This window comes from Salvelinus namaycush, chromosome 4 (assembly GCF_016432855.1).
Source record: "Salvelinus namaycush isolate Seneca chromosome 4, SaNama_1.0, whole genome shotgun sequence".
NCBI lineage: Eukaryota > Metazoa > Chordata > Actinopteri > Salmoniformes > Salmonidae > Salvelinus > Salvelinus namaycush.
The window spans coordinates 36,569,921-36,588,218 of NC_052310.1; the positions used below are offsets into that span (position 1 = coordinate 36,569,921).

General features: G+C 44.9%; 1 protein-coding gene across 1 annotated transcript in view; it reads right to left on the reverse strand.

Moving 5' to 3' along the window:
- Positions 1-18,298, reverse strand: part of LOC120046488 (adhesion G protein-coupled receptor A3-like) — a 321,556-nt gene that overhangs the window by 220,300 nt on the left and 82,958 nt on the right. Inside the window, exons 5-7 of the mRNA XM_038991766.1 lie at positions 18,184-18,255; positions 17,806-17,969; positions 5,591-5,804 (exon numbers count right to left, since the gene is read on the reverse strand). Of these exons, the coding sequence (XP_038847694.1) occupies positions 5,591-5,804; positions 17,806-17,969; positions 18,184-18,255 (450 nt within the window). The remainder of the gene's footprint in view (positions 1-5,590; positions 5,805-17,805; positions 17,970-18,183; positions 18,256-18,298) is intronic.

An 18,298-nucleotide genomic window follows, 5' to 3' on the forward strand; every position in this document is an offset into this window, starting at 1 on the left:
CGGGTGGTTGTTGTCCTTGATGATCTTTTTGGCCTTCATGAGACATCGGCTGCTGTAGGTGTCCTGGAGGGCAGGTAGTTTGCCCACGGTGATGCGTTGTGTAGACCGCACTACCCTCTGGAGAGCCTTGCGGTTGAGGGCGGTGAGGTTGCCGTACCAGGCGGTGATACAGCCTGACAGGATGCTCTCGATTGTGCATCTGTAAAAGTTTGTGAGGGTTTTAGGTGACAACCCAAATTTCTTCAGTCTCCTGAGGTTGAAGAGGCGCTATTGCGCCTTCTTCACCACACTGTCTATGTAGGTGGACCATTTCAATTTGTCCGTGATGTGTACGCCGAGGAACTAAACACTTTCCACCTTCTCCACTACTGTCTCGTCAATGTGGATAGGGGGGTGCTCCCTCTGCTGTTTCCTGAAGTCCACAATCATCTCCTTTGTTTTGTTGACGTTGAGTGAGAGGTTGTTTTCATGACACCACACTCCGAGTGCCCTCACCTCCTCCCTGTAGGCTGTCCCGTCATTGTTGGTAATCAGGCCCACTACTGTTGTGTCGTCTGCAAACTTGATGATTGAGTTGAGTTGGCGCGACACTTGAAGAAACCCGGTGGCTGTACCAACTCTGACAACATATCCCGAGTGAGCCAAGTTTCTGTGAAACAGGGAATATTACAATCTCTGATGTCTCTCTGGAAGGCAACTCGTGCCCTAATTTCATCCACCTTGCTGTCTAGAGACTGGACATTGGCGACTAATATGCTCGGAAGCGGTGGGTGGTGTGCTCGCCTTCTTAGTCTGACCAGGAGGCCACTCTGCCTGCCTCTCCTGCGGCGACAACGTTGTTTTGGGTCAGCCTCTGGGATTCGATCCAATGTCCAGGGTGGAGGTCCGAACAAAAGATTTACTTCGGGAAAGTCGTATTCCTGGTCGTAATGTTGGTAAGTTGACGTTGCTCTTATATCCAATAGTTATTCTCAGCTGTATGTAATAACACTTAAGATTTTCTGGGCTAACAATGTAGGAAATATACATTAAAAAAAGTAATTACTGCATAGTTTCCTAAGGACTTGAAGCGAGGCGACCATCTCTGTTGGCGCCATCTTGCCAGATCACAAACTCTCCCAGATATCTGCTACACAGAGCTTAATTCAGACCCAGATAAACAGATTGTGTATAGAGGGTTTGTCCAGCTCCAGCAGTCAGCTTATGGGTGGTTTAGTGGTTTGATAGAAAACATTTTAGGAAGGTCGTCCTCAAAGGCTCACAACTGAATAATAACTATGAGAGGGAGCTTGGAGCTGGGAGCGCAGCCCTGCAGCACTGAGCGGGACAGGGGCACAACACAAAGTAATGACCTAAATCCACACTAACACTGCGCTATTGTGGAGCTGTCTGCACCCAACGCTTCCCAAAGGCCTCATTAGGAATTCTTACGCTCTTGCGCTGATATTTAACAATTTGTTTACATAATGCCTGCTTACAAGACAGTAAACTTCAAAAGCGTCCCCTCCCCAATAACAAACCGAAATTCCAACTCAGGCATTTTACAAGAGGCTTTATGCCACAGAGTTGGTTTCCTACTTTCTCTTTCTCTAAGTAAGTGCGTGGGTGAATCCGATCATACATTCAGTTGAACAGCTACTGTATTCTTGCAAACAAATAAACATACTGAAGAAAACATAATCAAGAAAAAAAATTATATGGGGACCATAAGTTAGCGAACACACACACGAACACACACACACGAACACACAAACACACACAAACACACACCACTGCAGGCCTCTGAAGGACTCTTGCGCAGTGATGATAACACTATAATAGGGAAGGCTAAATCTGGGTATGAATGGTCGGACTTAAAGCATTAGCGTGTGATTTGGGAATAAATAAAAGATCCCTCCTCCATAAAAAGAGAAGGAGCTTCTTCCAAAGACATTTGTTCTCCCCCTCTCTTAAACCACTCCAACCAGTGTTGTGACCCCATTTAGCTGAACTTCATCCACTACAGATCATAGCTAAAGAATCCTACTATAAATGACATGACCGTGGGCTACAGGGCCCAATTAAGAACACTATTCATTCAAGAACCTTGTGATTGAAAATTGAGTTTAAAGGGAGCTGTTTGTATTCTTTGCATTGTGTACATCGAAAAAACACCTTGTAACAGTGTAACTCTACCAAAGCTTTTATGTGCAAAAATTGTAAGGCTCTCACTTTGCCACTATCTACCGTATGTATCGTCTCTGTAATGCCATCAACTAACCTACCGTCCCTCTGGCAATCAGAATTACTACTCCCTCTGACCTGCTCTACGTTCTCTCATGTGCTGGTTTAGAACACAGTGGCAGGAAAATTCCAAGAGCCAATCAGCTTGAGGAGAAGTGTGAAGGAAAATCAAGGGATGAGGAGAAAGAGAAAGTTAGAAATAGAAATGGGAGAAACAGGAAATATTTTTTTTAAATGCCTGGAGAGCGAAAGGTGTGAGGGAGAAAAGAAAAGGAGAGAGAGAGGAGAGAGAGCAGAGAGAGAGCAGAGAGAGAGCAGAGCAGAGAGCAGAGCAGAGAGCGAGAGAGCGAGCAGAGAGAGAGCGAGCGAGCGAGAAACCCATCAGAGAAAACGAGGTAGAGCTTTTCCTCTCAGTTCAGTGGCATATTAGGGTGATTAAAAATGGAGGGGATTAAGAAAGATACCTCCGAAGCGGCAGCTAGCTGCAGGCTTTCAAGTGCTTGATTAATGGGGCATGATTCACATGCTGGTCCCATGTCCTCCGCTAGCATCAGTTACTGGGAGTTTAGCCTGGCAACATTACGCAGTCTGCAGCAGCCTGGGCCAGCCACACACACACACACACACCCACACCCAGCACCGGCATTAGTATTCAGGGACCATTATTTGGGGTCAAAATTCTGAATGAAATGGAAGATCTTATCATCCTGTGCCTGTGAGCGTCACCCCAAATGTCCTCAGAGACAGCAAGACTACGTAACATATGCTGAATGTTTACACTGGCACATTCTGTAACATGGCACCCTCTGAGGAATGGGCAACATTGGTTTGTGACCACACTCAACTGAGGTGAGAGAAAAGCTATGAAAACATTTTGGGAACACCTTAATAGGGGTCATAAAATCCAAATTCAATATGACTTCAGCGTGTCTGATCAAAGAACACATCGGGGGGTTTAAGCTACATCTTAATCCTGTGTTTTTAGACTTTTCCTCTCCAATGGGCCATCATACAGGGCTAGAGGTACTGACTCACACACACACACACACACACCGCTAAGAGAACGTTATTTCAAAGTGAACTCCATCAACAGAGAGAGCATAACGATTGAAAATACAGCCTCATGTCATTAAACTGGCATTGACTCAGGCCTAGTTGCTGGCATGGTGGGCAGGTCAGAGCATTACTAATCCCTGATGCTTTATTTAATGAGAGCACCAGGGCCAGAAAGTCCCCCCCCCCCCCCCTCTAATTCCCTACTTGTCTGTCGACACACTTGTTGATGATATAGGAGCTCAGACTGGGCTGAGAGCTGTGTTTTTGTTGGATGGGACGTTTTATACACTCAACAGTCTGCAGTGGAAACCAAGGCAGTTCCTCAGATCCAGCTTGCCTTTTTTCTCTCTGCTGGGAAAGCTTGACTGTGCCTGTGGCTGCCAAGAGCAACATGACCGTATAGGTTCCACTTCGAGGGAGAAAATTGCATAATTTGTGTATACAAGGGAAAGCGGCGGCTAATTGCGAGTCCTAATCAGAATGAGAGTGAGGCTAAATCCATCACATTCCGCACAGGGACGCAGTAGTGGAAAAGGAGAGTTGGAAGTGTTTGTGTGTGTGTGTGTGTGTGTGTCTACGCGTGCATGCGTGCGTGTGTGCATGTGCGCATATTGCTAAAGTGTTTTCCTGAGGTGCGTGTGTTGCAGTGAGGAGTCAGAGGGCTCGACTCACACTGATGAACGTCACACATCACCCCTGAGCCACTTAATGGAGTTAGATTGCGTAAGGACGTCCCATTAGAACAGAACACCACCTAACAATGGACACTGGGTTGACTATCAGGCCGATCCACTCCGCTCCGTATGCTGTAGAGTACACAGGCATGTGTTAATCACTCTTCAGCCCATTCACACATACAAGTGATTCATTCACCAGAGCAGCTTGATGGGCTTTTGTGTGTACACACAATTCGCAACTTAACACTACAGCTGCTAGTTACCATTAGCTACGAATGATCCACAGCCATTAGCCAGTTCGGAATGAGTGGCCAGGTGTGAATTACAGACCTCATTGGAGAGGCAATGCTAAGTCATTCCATTTTGGCAGTCCGCAACAGAACAATCTGTCAATACAAACTAAATGCAGGGAGGAAGGGTAGCACTGAATGCAGTTAGCCTATTGAGATATTTAAGTGGACACGCAACATATCTTTTTACTCATCCTCATACTAAGAGACAATCAACTCAGCCACAAAGCTATAGTGAATACAACATAATAGTACACTTCAACATCAGGTGGGAATGTTGGTCAAATCAGGAGCAGTGGGAGCGACGGTATTCCGGGACGGTATCCTTCCCAGAACTGGGAAAGGAGCTGGCATTCCGGGTGCTATGTAAACCGTGACAATGAGCGTTCCGGCCCTGTTGACACAGGGAAAAGATATTTCTGTCAACACTCCATCAATATTTATGTTAGAGCCCCCGGCTCAGAGCATAGCAGCAGTTAAACTAATCAACGGCAATGTGCTCCTCCATATGAGCCTGTTTGCCGCCAAGCCAAGCAGACCTGGATTCAAATACTATTTGAAAATTGTTCCAATACTTTGAGGGATCGCTTTAGCATGTCCAGAGGGCCAGATGGGTGGGATTTACCGGTTTGAGATGATTTGATTGGTCCAATAAGCCAGGCAAACTCAATTGAGCACATATAAAGTGTTTTAAATGATTTCAAATAGTTTCTGAATCCAGGTCTTCCGCCCTAGCTAACAGAAACAGTAGCCTGAAGAGGAAACAAAGAGAGGAAGAGGATGTGTGGCGACGGGCCCCAAAAATGTGAGAAAAGCAGCGCTGCTGACCACATTATCACTATAATTATGCTTCCGCATCTGTTCCTGTCAGTGTGTGATCACCGAATGCTCCGACAACGTTCCCGGAGCGCTCTGAAAACCTCCTGCGGGGCACAGATTGGCTCTCAGAAGTGGTGGCACACTGCCAACCCAATTCTGCCCCTGTCCTTTCAGATCCCTATCAAGGGTGGACGATAACATGAGGTAAATCACGGCTACAATAAGGGATAAAAAGGGGATGGTGTGTGAGTGTTTGTGTTGTGTATGTTTGCATACAGATGTGTGTGGTTGTGTGTCAGGGTATGTGAGCATGATAAGTGAGACGCAGTGATGTGGGTGAGTGTGTGTGTGTGTACTGCACAACTGTCCCACATGAGCATATACACGTGCATGCGTGTGCGAGTACTGCACTGCAGAACTGTTACGCATGAGTGCATGCGCGCACGTGTGTGTGTGTGTGTGTGTGTGTGTGAGCGAGCGAGCGAGAGCGATTAGCTCTCCCCTCACGTCCCCGATACCCCCTACCTGGTTAGCAGGCAGCAGTCGTGGACCAGGGTTTCCTCCACATAGACACCCCTGCCCTCGTTGCTGTGGATGGCGTGGCCATTGTGGCGCCAGCGCAGCTTGACCGAGGGATCCAGGTAGGACACGGTGCACTGCAGAGGTAGCCGGTCCCCACGGAACACCACCTGTCTCTGGGACGGGATCAGCTGGAACAAGGGCAGCTCCAGAGGCCCATCTGAAGAGGAAAGGCAGATACCAGGGAGAGGAGAAGGGGAGAACTCGTTCATCCAGAGGGAAGGAGAGATTGGCGGGGGATGGGAAAGGGATTGATGATTCCCCATGGCTGAAGTCATGTCAGTTGCAAAGTATTGACAATGTTACCACACAAAAATACACATACAATATCCACAAATACACATAGACACACAAACATCAGCAATCATGAGAAAGCAATGTGCTTGTAGGAATGAATGAAAGCTGTGGGGAACATAGAGGATTTACAGCCAAGCAAATCATTTAATACCAGATGAATTCTGATTTTTGTGGTTGTTGGCTATATAAAAAGGCTAGGAAAGGGTTTAACAGCTTTCGTCAGTTTCAATCTTAGAAACCGCTAGCGCTGTACCTGGAGCTGTTTGCGTCGGCCACCCGTCTACATACTGATCTGAGATTATCGTAGTAAACTGGCTCGCTGTGGTACCTTGGGAATTCCGAACACAGGGAACATGTTTGATTGGGCACATAAAAACATTTCCTTGGACATGCTCCAAGAAGCCGGCTAAGCGGCCTTCAGTTCCATTCAGATCAATGGGGAGACCTAGCAGTGCTTACAGTGTGACGGGCCATTCAGTACATGGGTCATAAAGCGCTCCCATTTATGGATGCTGATACATTCAGTTCAAACTCCAACGTCTCTAGCTATATTACATCTCTATTCTAAATGCTATATAATGGATCTGACAGAGAGATAGTGAGATAGCGAAGGCACGGCACCATTCCATCTCTAGTGTCTGCAGGTTTTAGTTTTTTCCTTTCAATTAAGACCTAGACAACCATGTGAGGGGAGTTATTTACTGATTAGTGACCTTAATTCATCAATCAAGTACAAGGGAGGAGCGAAAACCCGCAGACACTCGTGTTAAACGCATTCCATGGAGGAACACGTGCTGTAATACATACATAAATAGAAATAATGCATAATGCATACTATTAACATAAATAAGACATACGTGCTTCTGTACTAAAGTACGCAATTAACATGCTCATCTACTGGGCTAACACCACATCTCTTGATATTAACATGCTCATCTACTGGGCTAACACCACATCTCTTGATATTAACATGCTCATCTACTGGGCTAACACCACATCTCTTGATATTAACATGCTCATCTACTGGGCCAACACCACATCTCTTGATATTAACATGCTCATCTACTGGGCTAACACCACATCTCTTGATATTAACATGCTCATCTACTGGGCCAACACCACATCTCTTGATATTAACATGCTCATCTACTGGGCCAACACCACATCTCTTGATATTAACATGCTCATCTACTGGGCTAACACCACATCTCTTGATATTAACATGCTCATCGACTGGGCTAACACCACATCTCTTGATATTAACATGCTCATCTACTGGGCTAACACCACATCTCTTGATATTAACATGCTCATCTACTGGGCTAACACCACATCTCTTGATATTAACATGCTCATCTACTGGGCTAACACCACATCTCTTGATATTAACATGCTCATCTACTGGGCTAACACCACATCTCTTGATATTAACATGCTCATCTACTGGGCCAACACCACATCTCTTGATATTAACATGCTCACCCACTGGGCTAACACCACATCTCTTGATATTAACATGCTCATCTACTGGGCTAACACCACATCTCTTGATATTAACATGCTCATCTACTGGGCCAACACCACATCTCTTGATATTAACATGCTCATCTACTGGGCTAACACCACATCTCTTGATATTAACATGCTCATCTACTGGGCTAACACCACATCTCTTGATATTAACATGCTCATCGACTGGGCTAACACCACATCTCTTGATATTAACATGCTCATCTACTGGGCTAACACCACATCTCTTGATATTAACATGCTCATCTACTGGGCTAACACCACATCTCTTGATATTAACATGCTCATCTACTGGGCTAACACCACATATTTTGATATGAACATGCTCATCTACTGGGCTAACACCACATCTCTTGATATTAACATGCTCATCTACTGGGCTAACACCACATCTTTTGATATTAACATGCTCATCTACTGGGCTAACACCACATCTATTGATATTAACATGCTCATCTACTGGGCTAACACTACATCTCTTGATATTAACATGCTCATCTACTGGGATAACACCACATCTCTTGATATTGCAATTTTCCTGTGTTTTAAAGAGTGTCATTTCATTTGTTGATTATTTACAGAGCCATGTATTGGTAGTTGGACATGAAGCAGTGCAGAACTGGAGCTACTGCATAACCTGTAGCTGACTGTAGCTGGCTAAGTGGTACCACATAAAAACAGCATGGGGCAATGGACTGTTGATCTGCTGTTATGCTGATACTGTTGAATCACACTCAGAGCCAAAGAATCAGAGCGGCAAAATGCCTGTGCCTATCAGGCACTGCCAGGGTGAGACTGTGTGTGTGTGTGTGTGTGTGTGTGTGTGTGTGTGTGTGTGTGTGTGTGTGTGTGTGTGTGTGTGTGTGTGTGTGTGTGTGTGTGCTTTCCCGATGTGTACAGTATGTGTGTGTTGATGAAGTAGTAGTTGTGCTGACCCACAGTGTGTAATGGCACAAGGTAAAGCCAGGGTAATGCCGTATGTGTGTGTGTGTGTGTGTGTGTGTGTGTGTGTGTGTGTGTGTGTGTGTGTGTGTGTGTGTGTGTGTGTGTGTGTGTGTGTGTGTGTGTGTGTGTGTGTGTGTGTGTGTGTATGCTTTCCCGATGTGTACAGTATGTGTGTGTTGATGAAGTAGTAGTTGTGCTGACCCACAGTGTGTAATGGCACAAGGTAAAGCCAGGGTAATGCCGTATGTGTGTGTGTGTGTGTGTGTGTGTGTGTGTGTGTGTGTGTGTGTGTGTGTGTGTGTGTGTGTGTGTGTGTGTGTGTGTGTGTGTGTGTGTGTGTGTGTGTGTGTGTGTGTGTGTGTGTGTGATGGCACAAGGATCCCTAGATGCCAGGGCTAAGCTCTGCGGGTGTCATTGGGCTGCAGTTAACACATTAACCACATAAACTAATGTAATCCAATAGTGGCAGCTCTGATATTGCTAAAATGTGGAATATAAGTAGTCAATTGTCTGCCCTGCATACAGAAATAAACAACATTAGGATCTCTTAAAACATTTAGGAAATATAGACCTATAAACACACAGATACAATAGGCATAAATATAAACTATGAATATTTATGATGAATGTAAACTTCACATTTTGGTAGCTGTTCAATAGACAACTTTCCAAGTCAATTTTGCTCTCACTCAGTGCTGTATATTTAACCTTTATTTAACTAGGCCATGCCATGCCTCTGTTGTGTTTGAATAGCCGAAGCCAACTACTTTCTCAATGTGTGTGTCACATCTTCTCCTGCTTCTCCCCTCCTCTTTATCAAACGTTTCACCTGCTTCCCGACTCACAGATCCATTATTACAGTGTGTTCATGTTGTAATCTCATTCACACACATACAGCATATCAACAATGGGCAAGTCCACAAAATATATTAAGGCTTTCACAACACAACCACACAGTAGCGTACAGGAAAGCAACCGTAATACAACAGTCAGCTACTCTAGTAGTGTACAGCCCTTATTTCCCCAATATAACTAAGTGTGCAAGGTTAATTCAAAGTCTTTGAGGTGACCAGGACATACGTGTGTCCTTACAGGGTGAGGAGACAAGGTAGCCAGTGGTGGTTGTAGTTTTGGGGCCCTGACCTGCTTGCACAGCTAACAGCACTTTGTGACATCGGCTGATGTAAAAAGGGCTTTATAAATACATTTGATTGATTGATTGATTGATTGGTCATTCTGGGCAAGGGCTAGTATCCTTGCTGTGTGACTGGCGGAGTGATCAGTTTCCATTTGTACAGTTCGCTATAGGCAGTCAGCAGATGCAGCTTGCATACCAAAGAGGCAGCTTGCATACCAAAGAGACCCCTTGACTAACTTGAATGTTATCCCAGCCTGAATGATGATGGGGATACTCCAGTAGTGGAATGGTTGGTTGTATGGTTGTGAAGGAAAGTCTGTGAAAGGGCTGTCACAAAGAGACTTGCCTTTAGATCTTTCCAACGCCCAATTGTACTGTGGGTCAAGTTGTTTTAATGTTGAATGTGGCAACATATTTCTTTATATTTCTTTGGAAGTCAGGTAGAATGATAATTTGGCCAATATTAACCAAGGTGGCATTCGCACGCACTACGCTCTTAATAGTTACTACTATCGTCCTGGAAGTTCTAAACTTTGCGAGGCATGTCACTTCACCAATCTCTTTGCAAAGTTCACCACACGTCTTTTCTTTCTTCACCACAACTAGATGGATACATAAAGAATTACTGTTGTAATAAATACTGTATCACTGAATGACAAATACTGGAATAAAGTAGGCTAATGCAATTGAAGGCATCAAATTGGTGTTACTGAAACTCCCAAAGTTATCCAATTGTTAAAATACAATTGATTGAAGCAATAGCCTAGCAATAGCCTACCCGTGTGTGGTCAACTATTTCAGCACCATTTTTCACTGCTTTGAGGCAAGTGTGGGGTCTTGCTAAATCTATCAATCTCCCGAATAGTGCAGAGGTCTAAGGCACTGCATCACAGTGCTAGAGGCTTTCATACAGACCTGGGTTCAATCCCGAGCTGTATCACAACCGGCCGCGATCGGGAGTCCCATAGGGCGGCGCACAATTGGCCCAGCGTCGTCCGGGTTAGGGGAGGGTTTGGCCGGGAGGGCCAATTACTTGGTTCATCTCACTCTAACAACTCCTTGTGGGCGGCCGGGCGCCTGCAGGCTGACCTCGTCGTCAGGTGAACGGTGTTTCCTCCGACACATTGGTGCGGCTGACTTCCAGGTTAAGCGGATGTTAAGAAGCGCAATTTCGCATGTCATGTTTCGGAGGATGCATGACTCGACCTTCGCCTCCCGAGCCTGTTGGGGAGTTGCAACGATGAGACAAGATCAAAATTGGGGGGGAAATCTAATAAAAATCTATCAATTTCTATTTTTCTTTTCACTGAATCTCAGTTTGCATATTGGTTAGGCTACAATTAGGCTGTGGAAATGTTAGCTAAGTTGAGGTGAGTGCTGCTCATGATCATCTTGTCTGGTTGGCACATTTATTAGCCTGATCAGAACATTTTGCCAGCATGTTATGTAGCTTAACAAGTGGATTATTTTCCTCTTCACTGGCAGTCGCTTAGTAGCCTAGGCCTACTCCCGACCAAAAGCCTGAGACTTGTCTTAATCAATGTGATTTTGTTTCACTGAATCTCCATCTGTATATTTCGTTTATTCTCTGGCTGGGAAAATACGTGGAGGTGGGATAGCTCATCTATTTGTTTGCTCATCTATCACTGATCAGAAACGTTCAGAATGTAGGCCTATTATTTTGCTTGATCACGTATAGGCAACTCCAAAAGCTGGCGGAGGTTGTGAAACATGAACACACAAGACTCGAATGCTTTTGGAAAACATAGATTGCTATCATTTTCAATCGGTATCATGATAAAGACACTCTCAACGTAAGACCCTTCGCCTGCATTTCTATTCTTTTTAAAATTCATTTCATTAGTCTTATAATGTTTATTAGAACCAACCTAAACAAATTAATAATGGATTTATTTTTGATGGTGTATATTCTCAATGGATTTATTAAAATAAACTCCCTGCCACATCAGCATACCACTACTACCATTCGCCCCCGGCATGCCGGCATGCACACGGGAGGTATAAAAGTCGTATGCAGGTTGTAGAACCTGCAGGTTGTAGAAATGGGCCTGTTTGTAATGGGGTCATGTAGACATTGCACAATTTTTTTCATAGGCAAAATACCATACATCCTATGTGAAAGTAGTATTAAGAACATGGGAACATCCCAATGTGCATCACAAATGCAGTAGCCCAGCAGGTCATGTTGGATTCAGGCAGACGTTTTGGACTAGCAATACAAAAACTCACTTCTAAATGATACGGAGGTGAATTAATTAAGAGCCCAATCCTGGCAGGGAATTTATACCACAGTGGGGGCTAGTTGTAGAGCTAGGGAGAGGGTGTCAGGGTTGGATTCTCTTTCTTTTTGCTGGAGCCTCACATCTGTCTCAATGATCGTCAAAGAGGCTTAAGACTAATTTAAAACATGTACATATACAAGTGATTAAACCACCATTTAAATGGTATTGTGGCAGCCTTATTGGATTTGATGCCATATTGGATTAGGAGTTAAATCCAAGAGTAGGGGCTAAATACATACAAATCCACAGAGGAAGCTTTGATTGGAAAAAATGACAGCTTTCTTTTTTTTCTCTTTTTTTTTTACATTTTTTCCCTTTTCTCCCCAATTTTCGTGGTATCCAATCGCTAGTAATTACTATCTTGTCTCATCGCTACAACTCCCGTACGGGCTCGGGAGAGACGAAGGTCGAAAGCCATGCGTCCTCCGAAGCACAACCCAACCAAGCCGCACTGCTTCTTAACACAGCGCGCCTCCAACCCGGAAGCCAGCCGCACCAATGTGTCGGAGGAAACACTGTGCACCTGGCCCCCTTGGTTAGCGCGCACTGCGCCCGGCCCGCCACAGGAGTCGCTGGAGCGCGATGAGACAAGGATATCCCTACCGGCCAAACCCTCCCTAACCCGGACGACGCTAGGCCAATTGTGCGTCGCCCCACGGACCTCCCGGTCGCGGCCGGCTGCGACAGAGCCTGGGCGCGAACCCAGAGACTCTGGTGGCGCAGCTAGCGCTGCGATGCAGTGCCCTAGACCACTGAGCGACCCGTGAGGCCAAAAATGACAGCTTTCAGTGTCTTAGCCCACCAATAGACACCGAAAAGAGAGAGAAAATTGGACTTGGAAAGTTGTCTATTGAACAGCTACCAAAAAGTGAAGTTTACATTCATCATGGCCCGGGTATCCTGGAAGTATATTGACCTCATCCTGTCAGTAGAGGATGCCTGGTTGCTCTTTAAAAGTGCTTTCCTCACCGTCTCAAATAAGCATGCCCCATTCAAAAAACGTAGAACTAAGAACAGATATAGCCCTTGGTTCACCCCAGACTTGACTGCCCTTGACCAGCACAAAAACATCCTGTGGCGTTCTGCATTAGCATCGAACAGCCCCCGCGATATGCAACTTTTCAGGGAAGTCAGGAACCAATACACTCAGTCAGTTAGGAAAGCTAAGGCTAGCTTTTTCAAACAGAAATTTGCAGCCTTTAGCATTAATTCCAAATCGTTTTGGGACACTGTAAAGTCCATGGAGAATAAGAGCATCTCCTCCCAGCTGCCCACTACACTGAGGATAGGAAACATTGTTTCCACCGATAAATCTACGATAATCGATCATTTCAATAAGCATTTTTCTACGGCTGGCCATGCTTTCCACCTAGCTACCCCTACCCCGGCCAACATCTCAGCATCCCCTTCAGCAACTTGCCCAAGCCCCCACCGTTTCTCCTTCACCCAAATCAAGAAAGTTGATGTTCTGAAAGAGCTGCAAAATCTGGATCCCTACAAATCAGCTGGGCTAGACAATCTGGACCGTCTCTTTCTAAAATTATCGGCCGAAATTGTTGCAACCCCTATTACTAGCCTATTCAACCTCTCTTTCATATCGTCTGAGATCCCCAAAGATTGGAAAGCTGCCGTGGTCATCCCCCTCTCCAAAGGGGGTGACACTCTAGACCCAAACTGTTATAGACCTATATCCATCCTGCCCTGCCTTTCTAAAATCTTCGAAAGCCAAGTTAACAAACAGATCACCGACCATTTCGAATCCCACTGTACCTTCTCCGCTATGCAATCTGGTTTCCGAGCTGGTCATGGGTGCACCTCAGCCATGCTCAAGGTCCTAAACGATATCATAACCGCCATCGATAAAAGACAGTACTGTGTAGCCGTCTTCATCGACCTGGCCAAGGCTTTCGACTCTGTCAATCACCGCATTCTTATCGGCAGACTCAATAGCCTTGGCTTCTCAAATGACTGCCTCGCCTGGTTCACCAACTACTTCCAGACAGAGTTCAGTGTGTCAAATTGGAGGGCCTGTTGTCCGGACCTCTGGCAGTCTCTATGGGGGTGCCACAGGGTTCAATTCTCGGGCCGACTCTTTTCTCTGTACATATGACGTCGCTCTTGCTGCTGGTGATTCTCTGATCCACCTCTATGCAGATGACACCATTCTGTATACATCTGGCCCTTCTTTGGACACTATGCTAACAAACCTCCAAACGAGCTTCAATGCCATATAACACTCCTTCCGAGGCCTCCAACTCTTTTTAAATGGAAGTAAAACTAAGTGCATGCTCTTCAACTGATTGCTGCCCACATCCTCCCGCCCGACTAGCATCACTACTCTGGACGGTTCTGACTTGGAATATGTGGACAACTAAATGCCTAGGTGTCTGGTTAGACTGTAAACTCTCCTTCCAGACTCACATTAAGCATCTCCAATCCAAAATTAAATGTAGAATCGGCTTCCTATTTTGCAACAAAGCATCCTTCACTCATGCTGCCAAACATAACCTTGTAAAACGGACTATCCTACCGATCATTGACTTTGGCGATGTCATTTACAAAATAGCCTCCAACACCATACTCAGCAAACTGGATGTAGTCTATCACAGTGCCATCCGTTTTGTCACCAAAGCCCCATATACCACCTACCACTGTGACCTGTATGCTCTTGTTGGCTGGCCCTCACTACATATTTGTCGCCAAACCCACTGGCTCCAGGTCATCTATAAGTCTATGCTAGGTAAAGCCCCGCCTTACCTCAGCTCACTGGTCACCATAGCAACACCCACCCGTAGCACCCGCTCCAGCAGGTATATTTCACTGGTCATCCCCAAAGCCAACACTTCCTTTGGCCGCCTTTCCTTCCAGTTCTCTGCTACCAATGACTGGAACAAATTGCAAAAATCACTGAAGCTAGAGTCTTATATCTCCCTCTCTAACTTTAAGCATCAGCTGTCAAAGCAGCTTACTGATCACTGTACCTGTACACAACCAATCTGTAAATAGCACACCCAACTACTTTATCCCCATATTGTTATTTATTTTTGCTCTTTTTGCACCCCAGTATCTCTACTTGCACATCATCATCTGCACATCTATCACTCCAGTGTTAATGCTAAATTGTAATTATTTCGCCTCTATGGCCTATTTACTGCCTTACCTCCCTACTCTTCTACATTTGCACACACTGTACATAGATGTTTCTATTGTGTTATTGACTGTACGTTTGTTTATGTGTAACTCTGTGTTGTTGTTTTTGTCGCACTGCTTTTCTTTATCTTGGCCAGGTCACAGTTGTAAATGAGAACTTATTCTCAACTGGCGTAGCTGGTTAAATAAAGGTGAAATAAAATAAATAAAAAATCATAAATATGAATAGTTGATATTTCCGCCCAATGTATCTGTGTGTTTACAGGTCTATATTTCTAAATTGCTTTAAGATATCGTAGTGCTGTTTGTTTGTTTGTGTATGTAGGGCAGACAATTGACTACTAGTATTCAACATTTTAGCAATATCAGAGCTTGCAATATTGGGTTACATGAGCATATGTGCACCCCCTTCAGCCAGGCATTAATTCTGCACTGTTTGAGTTAAGGGGTTGTCGAAATATCTATCAATTTAACCACTTTTTCAGTAAAACAATTTCATACAACCATCTATTACATATCTATGAGACCTTTTATGGAAAAACATGGTTGTGCTTTGTTATACATCAGGTGGGGGTATCTCAAAAGCAAAAGCTTTTTTTGAGGATTGGCCGCTAGCCTAGAAGGATCCATTCAAATCACTACAGAACAACTCCATCTTAGCATGGTCCCAGATCTGTTTGTGCTGTCTGGGCAAACATGACAATGACCATAGGAGTTGGAAAACACAGCACAAACAAATCTGGGACCAGGCTCATTGACCCACAACAGCTAAGACAGTCTCTGAGTGAGCCACATCATTCAGGATGGGAAGCCATTAAATGAGAAACCCCTAATTAATAAAAACAAGTCCAAACCTGCTATTTCCTCAATAGGATTAGGCCCTTTCACACACACTGGTTACACTTCTCTTATTGTATCCAGATGTTGCTTGGATAATATTCTGTCTTTTTCAGAATATGGAGCTAATTCAACTTGAAAGCAAGTTCTACTGGTCTGACCACAGGGTCTAAAAGGCATATAATTCTCGTCATGTGCATAAGGCCTGTAGTGACCATTAGGACCCTGACACTGCCATGGCGTCATACACTAAATAATTACCCAGACACCAAAGGCCTAGGTGTGTGTGAATCAACTCATCTCTTCTTACCGTAGGCTATGTATTCCAATTCATATGCGGCAGGTAGCCTAGTGGTTAAGAGTGTTGGGTCAGTAACCGAAAGGTCGCTGGTTTGAATCCCTGAGCCAACGAGGTAAAAAAAATTATGCTTATGTGACCTTGAGCAAGGCACTTAATCCCAATTGCTCCTGTAAGTTGCTCTGGATAAGAGCGTCGGCTAAATGACTAAAACGTCAAATTATATGCATTCTACAGAGGCCACTGATGAGCCATAAGGAAATCAATGAGGGCCCTGCTCCTTATTCAGTGTGTGTGTGTGTGTGTGTGTGTGTGTGTGTGTGTGTGTGTGTGTGTGTGTGTGTGTGTGTGTCTGTGTCTCATTTCTCAGTGTTAGATGAGCTGAACAGACATAGCCTTGACCCCCATCTGAGGAAGCACCTGATCCTGGCAGGAAACTTCTCCTCCCTCCGTTCCCCCTCGTTTGAGAATGACACTTGACCCGCACGCAATGTCAGACACCCCAAAGGAGGAGAAGCACTTTAAGATGTGTTCACCCTGACATCTGCTACTCATCACATCGCTTTGGAGAAGAAAAAAAAAGGGACGACATGGCTGGAATAACAGGAAGATTGCACCTTGGATAGTTGTCTGGTATGAGTGAGAACTATTGTCTGGTACGAGTGAGAAGGCGAGCTTTGTCATTTGTCATCGTATCGACTGTCATTCTCAGTAATACCTTGACCTATATCACCAGGTGCTGAACAAACGCAGCTGATATGTGATGAAATGCTGATGGCCACAGTATAGTAGTGCTGCCTTCCATGACATAAAGTGAACCCATATGGAGATAATAAGCTGCAAATAACATTACAAGAAGAGGTTGTTAGAGCACTGTACAGTGTCCAATCAAAGATGGCTCTTGCCAAGCAAGTAAGTAAAGGGATTGTAGGAGGCTGTTGTAGAGGGAGTCCTGAACATTATCACGTTAATCCCATAATGGATGTGTTAGGGTGAAAGGAGAATTCTATACTCCAACCAGCCTAATTCCACTCCTGGCTCTATGTCATAGGACTGTGTGGAATTACCCTGTAATTGCTTGGATTGTTCCACATAATGAAAGACACACTCGGGATTATGTAGAATAACTTCAGAATGTCTAGTATTGTACATGGATACACCCCCCCACACACACACACACAAACACACAGCCATTTACATTTCTAGCAGTGACTCGGGTTATTTTCTCATCCCAGTGCAATATCCTCTAAGCGTGTGCAGGATATGGGGAATGTAGGAGCAGAGTTGCTTTCAGACATGAGATGTGATTCCCCCATGGCTCAGAGCACACAGCAGAGCATATCACAAAGCAGAGATGGAAACACCAGAACACTCTAGCTAGCTTCCACACCAATCTCTTCCTCACAGGTGATTCACTCACCTCATATACACAGAGGGGTGATCCGACAGACAGCAGGGAATATTCAGCCATCGACTTTCAGACATACTCCTCATCCTCATACTTATAATCATAGCCATACTCCTCATGACCCATACTCATTTATTTTGGGGCACAATACAATTTCAAACATATACAGAAAAAAAGATATTGACATGCTTACTCTATGTAGGTGTTCTGTATGCCTTATGTAAACACGGATAGTGATGGTGTGAGATAACTTACCACATCTGAGCTGTGTCTCCCTCAGGTTGCGGACCTCCAGGCCGTGGAGGTGTGTGGGGTACACACACAGGGTGTCGTTGCCCAGGCGCACACCGTTCGCCCTGGCCCACAGCAGCAGCCACTCCAGCTGACAGTCACAGAACAGAGACTCTGTAGAAAAGTGCCTGAGAGGATACGACAATGGTATAACAACCATCATCGAACTGTGTAGGTGTCATGTTGGTGCAGTGTGTGTGTGAGTGATTATATGATTGTGGGGTGTGTGTGTGTGTGTGTGTGTGTGTGTGTGTGTGTGTGTGTGTGTGTGTGTGTGTGTGTGTGTGTGTGTGTGTGTGTGTGTGTGTGTGTGTGTGTGTGTGTTTCCTTTTGTTTTCTTACAGGACTTTGAGAGACAGGAGGTGTGTGAATAGTCCCACCGGCAACGAAGAGAAAATATTTCCAGATAGATTCCTGTGGGGAGAAAAGGGTAAATACACATCAAACTGGTTTACTT